The 7,981-nt window shown below is 40.4% G+C and overlaps 1 protein-coding gene across 1 annotated transcript; it reads right to left on the bottom strand.

Moving 5' to 3' along the window:
* Window positions 1-259: 259 nt before the first annotated feature.
* On the bottom strand, window positions 260-4,138 carry LOC136248492 (uncharacterized). The gene is made up of 6 exons (XM_066040269.1): window positions 4,051-4,138; window positions 3,692-3,835; window positions 2,373-3,222; window positions 2,064-2,329; window positions 1,487-1,971; window positions 260-1,411 (listed from the first exon to the last, which is right to left on the bottom strand). The coding sequence occupies exons 1-6, from the start codon at window positions 4,136-4,138 to the stop codon at window positions 260-262; spliced, it is 2,985 nt and encodes a 994-aa protein (XP_065896341.1).
* Between the last annotated feature and the right edge of the window lie 3,843 nt (window positions 4,139-7,981).

The raw sequence follows: 7,981 nt of genomic DNA, 5'->3' as shown, positions 1-7,981 counted from the left end.
ACAGCAAATTCATACAGTCCATTATGTGTGACAAACGCAGTTTTCTCTTGGGATTCTTCTGCCATGGCCACCTGCCAGTATCCACTAGCAAGATCCAGTGTACTAAAATAAGTGTGGATCCAGGCAGTCATCCACCCTAGGCAGTGGGTATTCATCAACTTTCGTCACAGAATTTAGTCGGCGGTAATCCACACAAAATCTTGTGGTACCATCTGGTTTTGACACCAAAACAATGGGACTCGTCCATGGACTGCTGGACTCATTCACAACTCCTTGGGTCAACATCTCCTGTACAAGGGGTCTCTACCTTCTGACGCAATGAAAACGGTATCCAGCAAGGAGGTTGCTTAATCGGGGTATGACTACCCGTATCAACCACATGCTGAACTAGTTCAGTCCTTCCCAACTCCAGGTGATCCATTTTAAAAACATCAGCGTAGTCTTTAATCAGTGACTGTAACTGGACTGCATCAGCTTCATCCAAGCTCTGCCAATCCACAGATACAAACTGGAGAAGTGACTCAACTCTGGGCTGCAGGTTACACAACGTAACATCTACTTTGTCATCACTCACTGGCTCAAATTGCCTATCCCACAGTCCTGGTAAGTTCTCACTAGGTACTTCAGTAACGGATGACAATGACTCCACAACATGTGCAGCTTCTAGGTGAACAGGACACACACCATGATTCTTTATAAGTACCTTAAAATATTCATCACTGTTAGGATGAACAATGGAGGTAGATACAATCACATCTGACTCTCCACTCTGACACTTTCCAGGTTCCAACATAAACAAATGTGTTCCACTACTAACAGCACCAGCTGAAATTTGAGCTTGTACTACCTTAGCATGATGGGCTGGCAAACGTGTGGCCCATAACAACTTCACTTCCGGCTTAACAATAACACAAAGCTGAGACTCCCTGAACTCACCAGGTTTCACATTGGTCTTTATAGACTCTACCTCAGCACACAGCTGAGACTCGCTGGACTCACCAGACTTGTGATCACTGTTCATCTCAATAGACTCAACATCACTGTAATTACCAGATGTCAGTGTACTATTGGTCTCAATAGACCCAACCTCAGCACACAGCTGCAATTCACTGGACTTCAGTTCACTGTTGCTCTCAATAGATTCAACCTCAGCACACAGCTGAGACTTGCTGGACTCACCAGACTTCAAATTACTATGACCAACTTCAGCTGCCATACCTCGGACAACTGCTGGAATGAAACTAGGAGCCTCTGCTCGCAAACGACTACTCTGGGATGAACACTGAGACTTGTCCCATACTTGACCTCGTAACAAATCAGTTATCTTACCATCACCTTGTGGTAGAACTACAGAACAACCAAGTTTAGGTAATACATCAGTACCTAACAATAAATCCAGTGATGCTCCTTTCTGTACCAGTATAGTTGATTGACATTCTTAGCCCTCATGTGCTAGACGCACAGATAGCTGACTAATAACATTCACTTCACCACCTCCATAATTATTCACTGACAGGCTAGGGCACTGTAAACGACTCTCTACTCCTTTCCTCCACTCTTCAACAGACTGTCCTGGAGTCCTCAACTTCTCCAGGGTATCCAACAAACATTTCACAGAAACAATAGTGATTGGCGATCCAGTGTCTACCAGTGCCTTGACTGGTAGTCCTTCTAGCATAACATCAACAAACAGAGTAGGTCCAAGCACAGGCCCATCAGCGGAACCATGTGGCTCAAGCACGTGCATTGTTGTGCTCTTCTCAGTCATCGCCTCTTCCACCTCTGCAGCTTGTAATTCCTTACGAAGGCTGGCTACCTTACCCTTAACTTCACTCAATTCACTGGTTACATGATGATTAGCACCATTACCAGAGGCAGTACCAGACTGCTGCTGTGATTTCTGCTGATGACCTTGAAACTCTGTAGGTTTCCCTCTTCTCTGCTGAGGACAGTCCTTAGCCAAGTGTCCACCTTAGCACACACATAACACTTACGACTCAGTGTCTCACTATGGCTATAGCGACAATAGTGGTTATTGTCAGGCTTCAACTGGATTGACTTACTATTACTGTCTCGGGATGATAAATCCCTTAACTTGGCCTCTTCTAAACGGGCCTTGATCCACAACTGATCAAATGATCCTTCAATACCAGCCACCTTCACTTGGATCTCGGGTAGGAGTCCAGACACAAACTGGTAAGCCAATACTGCCTTACCCATGGTTTCAGCCTCTTGACTACCTTGGTTAGCTTGGGGATAAGCCTTCTGATACAACCTGCTCAAGTCTTGTGCATAGTCATCCACTTTCTCATTAACCTTCTGCCTACGACTGTGGAACAACCCACTTTGTACCGATTGTATCTGGAGTAAACCTTTGTGACATAGCCATCACTAAACTGTCATATGTGGATCGTTGCTGAGTTGTGCAAGTTCTGTAGAAGGAATAGGCCTGTCCTTGCAGTCTTGTCGCTAGGTTAGCGAGCTTGGAGTGAGAGTCCCATCCGCAGACGGTCGCCACTAACTCAAACTGCTTGTGCCACTCCTTGAAGGTTTCATTCTCATTACTCCCACTAAACTTGGACAAGGGCGAGACTTGAGAAGGGTGTAGCAGCATCACTGCAGACTGTACACTAGGGGTGTGCGACGTCGACAACACAGTCAAGTTTGTAGTGACTAAGTCCGAAGACTTTGCCACGCTCACAGTAGTTGTAACATCTTCACTAGACGAACTCTTGCCCACAGTAAGTTCGACAGGTTTTACAAACAGTGAGCTACCACTACTGACGGTACCTTCAACAGCGCTGCGTAACGAGGCCTCGTTACTGCGCCCAGTGCTTAACTGAACTTGTAGTCTTTCGACTTTATTACGTTCAGCAGACAAACGAAATTCACACAATTCAATTTGTTGTTTAGCACACTTTAACTCTAATAGAAGCCTACCATTTGCTTCCCGGAGCTCCGTTATCTCTTGTATCGTGGCCGCCTCTTTCCCTCCAAAATCTTCATTCGCCTGCTCAATTCTATTCTTAGCCTCACTCAATTCTTCTTCAACAACTTCTTTCTGTTGACTGAGCTGAAGCTCCGCTTCCCTGCTAGCGTGTAAGTTCTGACGAAGTTCGTCCACTTCATCCTTCAAAACTTTCAGCTTCTCCCTTTCCGTATCAACTTCCTGTGCGGTCTGTGGGTTTTCACCATGTAGTTTAGCATTCTCTACTTGTAAGGCTTGATATTACAAGTAGAGAATGAAAATAACAAGGAGAAAATAACAAGAAGAAAACATCCTGACCACCTGGTAGACTCTCTAGAATTCCTATGGATATAATTACATGAAAATAACAAGGAGAAAACATCCTGACCACCTGGTAGACTCCCGTAAGCGTTCGAGCGTAAATCGGATGGCTGCAGGTTCGAGGCTACCTAGGTCCAGTCATGGATTTTTTCTCCTTCCTTCAACTTTTCAAACACACCTTATGTGACTAATGTCTTTGTATCTAATGTCTTTGAGCAGGCTGTAGGACCAGGTGTCCTATAGACCCTCAGCACTTGTGCTGTAAAGCTTTATTAAATTATTAAATTAAATATTCTAATTGTAGGGTGTCCAGCTGGATTTTAAGTGCTTCAGTGGCCATTGGTGCGCTCTGCTCTGCTTCTGTTCGGGCATCTTCCAAGTTCCGGTCGTCTGCTTGTTTACTCGCTCTGACTTGTTCCTGTGTTGTTTGTATGGCTTCTTCTTCCCGGACAAGCTCCCAAATGTAGCAGTTTTTGTATATTGGCTTGTTAACAAACAATACAGACACTACACGACACAACACCCGAATTCCAGCTGCCAGCGAGACTAAACATATTATTATATCGCTTGCACAACATCAAATAGATGCACACAGTTAATATTAGATATACAGTTTAATATATTATCACACTTGTAATCAATACATATCCTGGTTAAACAATATACCTTATGATAACTTTTTACTGAATAAATCACTTCTTCATCATCTTATGACAATATCCTTCTACAATTAACTACCTGGTTTTTGGCTGTCAACAAACCCAACCTTTTGTCGATCTCCTTTATTTTATCCTGTAAATCATCTTCCAATTCCTTTTTTTCAACAGAAGAGTTTGACAGTGCTTGCATTAGTACATACTGGGATTACTGAGTTCTCAGATATGTGATAAAGGAGGGAGAGTTCCATGCGACATAATCTCTGTCCTTAAAAATTTCTAGCTCTTTATTGCAGCAACCTCCATAAAGAAACTTTCGTTTTTTTCCTCTACATCGACAAAACATTACGTACACACTGAGGCAGAAGCTGCTATACTTATATTTTGAGATACTAGTAGTGCTTGAAGTCACGTTTTTCCAATTACAACACCATTGAAATTGGACTCTTTTTAATATGCGAACTGGACCAGACCCTTTTCCGAGAGGGCACTTATAATCCTTAATTGGTAAGTGCCACTACAAGGAAATAGCAGTCTGGTGACACGAGACTAGGGCGATGAGCACCATAAGTACTACAAACATGCCAAGTTTCGTCAAAATCTGAGAGTTGATCCTAAATTTGTTGTTGATTTGACACATAATGATCCAATAGGAAAATTTGATTTGTGACTGGGTCTGGGAAAACCGGTCTTATCGCCCATGACAACAAATTTGATTTTTCACCAAGAACACAAAGCTACATTAATAAACTATCAATTTCATAATCAAAAAAATAGCTAGACTTGCTTTCACTGGCTGCTTTTCCAAAACACAGTGGCGATCCGTATGAGTGGTTTGGGCTCCAATGGAGCTCTGGCCAGACTGGGGATGGCTGTGTGTGGCTGTGCGGCTCCGTGGTGTTGAATAAAGACCCGCGCTGCAAAATATCCTTTCATTAATTTTTAACCAGTTTTGAGACCTGAATGGCTCAAAGCTTGGCCTAGTTCATCCCTACACCTTCCTCTTTAATTTTTTAAACAGTCCCTTCCCCAGCCTGCCACCCTTTTTGGAGCTGGCCTGGTAGAGTCAACATCGAGTTAAAACCTATCTAAATGGTGGGAAACTTAAGTGTTGGCTACTTATTCTGTGGATGCTTTTGATGGTAGAAATTTTGATATAAATTGTATGAAAATTTGGTACACCAAGCTTCTACCATTGGCGAGCTACAACACACTGAATACTTAAAACCTGCATTTCTCGATATTTTTAAATAGGCAATCAGACCAGTTTTCCCCAACTGGGTCACATTTACTCATGACACAAACACTTCTTTCTATGGCTTTTTAGTCTGCAGGAAACACTATCATATGTTTTAGTACATAATATGTAATACCTATTAGGAGTTGAAGTTGTTGGTGGGGTGAGAACTACTTCATCTAATACTGTTGGTTCCGGTAACATTGTTGATGACTATTCTGCTATTAGATGCAATGTTAATCGACCAAATGGTGTACTGTTTCGTTGTGTGACTGGATTAGGACCTGGTGGTAATAGTAATGAAGAGTTGGGTCACATTTCCTTTAATGGTGTTCAAATATCTCATGGTTTATGTGATGGACCTGTTGTACAACCACGTGGAACTAAGCTTTTTCATTATATTGGAGTTATGAATGTAGAATTGTGTTCTACATTTACTGCTGACGAAGAAGGTGTTTACACTTGTACCATAAGGAACAGTAGTATGGTGGAAGAGACTGTGAGGGTAGGTGTGTACTTACCTGTGAGAAGTGAGTCACTTTATAGTGTGATTAATTGTTGTTAACTAACTTCATACACACAGCTGCTCCAGTCATCACCACAACATTATCAACTGTCAATGTTGAGTTCGGTTCTCCTCTGACATTGTCCTGTACCTCACAAGGTTCTCCCCCAGACACATTCACCTGGATGAAGGATGGTACTCCAGCACCACTGACCCCTAATTTGACTACAATCACTCATGACAGTACCATTGCAGAGTTTCGCAGTGACTATATTATTAATAATGTTACTACAACTGATGGTGGAACATATACATGTAGTATAGCTAATCCTATTGGAAGTGATAGTCTTAATATTACTGTTACCATCAATGGTAAGTACTTGTATCCTATATCATTATACACTGATATTTGTAGCTAGCAAATATGCCGGCATAATATAAAGCATAATAGGCTGGAGTACTATGCCAGCATAATGCTAGCACAATTGGTGGACATTTCAAACTATGGAGCTTAATTCAATGAAAATAGAACCATACACCCTAACAGAGTAGTGCAAACTGCAATAGAGCACTCACTTGCATTGTACATAGCTCCTTAGATTAATACTCTCTAATACAACAGTCACTTTGTAGTATAATACTCTAATAAAGCATTCACTGATTAAAAATTCCAAGGTAGTTGTAAGAAATGTTGCTAAACTAGGAGCGTAATGCAAACATAATGGAAACACTGAAGAGGATAACATGTGAAAGTTTTGAGAAATTCCTGAAAGTATTTTGGGCAAAACTTGGAGCATATGTAACTCAGGCCTACTTACAGTAGTAGATTAAATTCCAATGAAAAGCCAGTATCTCCAGCTAAATACTGTAGGTAACTCCATGCATAGTATGCTGATGTTTATTTTAATATTTAGATATGTTATGTATTTTGTAATTTGTTATTATTATTATAATTTAATTTTTAATTTAACCCTTTGGTCCCGAATGCCATTATAGTGGCGTTGGTTCTTAAAAACAAAAGTTATTTTATGAAAAATACATGTTTTGACATCCAAACTTGGGCTTCTGTTACTCCATGTAGGGAGTCTACGGACCACCTATTCCTTCATGGTTTGCATTAAACTACTCACGAAGGATAGATCTGCAACATCATATATATAACTTTTACTAACCTTGTTTATTCCATCTCTCCTTTGTGACAGGTAGTGTTGTTGTAGCTATCATCTTAAAAACGGCCGAAAATTCTTTCAAATGCAGATTCACCTTACAATCATTCTACAATGTTTGGATAAAGCTTAGGATAATATCCATGAACTGCAGAGTAGCATGGTCCAAACTGTATATTGATAGGATATTTTGTTTATGAGATACATGCGTTTGTAACACATGTGTGTAACAAGAGCCACTATAGTGGCGTTTGTGTTTAACGGAGCACTTTTTTATTAACTTAGGGGCTAAAGGGTCACATTGCTGAGTACTGCTAAGGAAGCCTAGTTCCAACAATTACTTCAACCAGAATAATACAAGTACACAAAAATTGAAATTTTCAACTAGAGTAGGGACCACAGCACATCGATAAAAAGTACTGAAACAAGCTTGAGTACTGCATGATATTAAATCACAGTAAAACAATAAGAAGTGTTATATCCCTACTGTGCTCATAACACTTCTTATTGTTTTACTGTGTTTAAAATATTGTGTACTACTCCAGCTTGTTTCAGTACTTTTTATTGATGTGCTATGACTCTTACTCTAGTTGAAAATTCCAATTTTTTGCGTACTTGTAAAAATATGTACACAGTCCACCTCTGGTAAAAATTGCATGTGTTTCCTAGTCTTAAATGCACAATCACTGACTGTGTGTCTGCTTATCAGAGTTTCATGTCTTGTGACACTGAGGTAGCTAGCTCAGTATCATCTTTGTGCTTTCATGAGCACTACATGAGGATGCTAATATAAATATACTATGCCAGCAGTTTCCCACACGTGTAGTGTAATATCTAAAGATAAATAAACCAAATATGTGTAATAAATGTGTAATCGAGATACTCAATGAGATACTCTAGTGATACGAAATAAAAGTAAAACTTAAATTTTAAAAGAACAGAATTTATAACTAGTGAAACACCACTATACCAGCTAACCATTTACAGTGCTCCCTTGTTTATCCAAATCTCTATTATCCAAACACTTGGTTATCCGAACAGTAGAAATGACTCCTCTATTAGGGTATTTTATCTAAGATGTATGTTGTATTAGAGTATTTGAACAGGGCTCTGTATATACATGAATGG

This window comes from Dysidea avara, chromosome 3, assembly GCF_963678975.1.
Source record: "Dysidea avara chromosome 3, odDysAvar1.4, whole genome shotgun sequence".
Classification (NCBI taxonomy): Eukaryota; Metazoa; Porifera; class Demospongiae; order Dictyoceratida; family Dysideidae; genus Dysidea; species Dysidea avara.
This window is presented reverse-complemented; position numbering and strand designations above follow the sequence as displayed.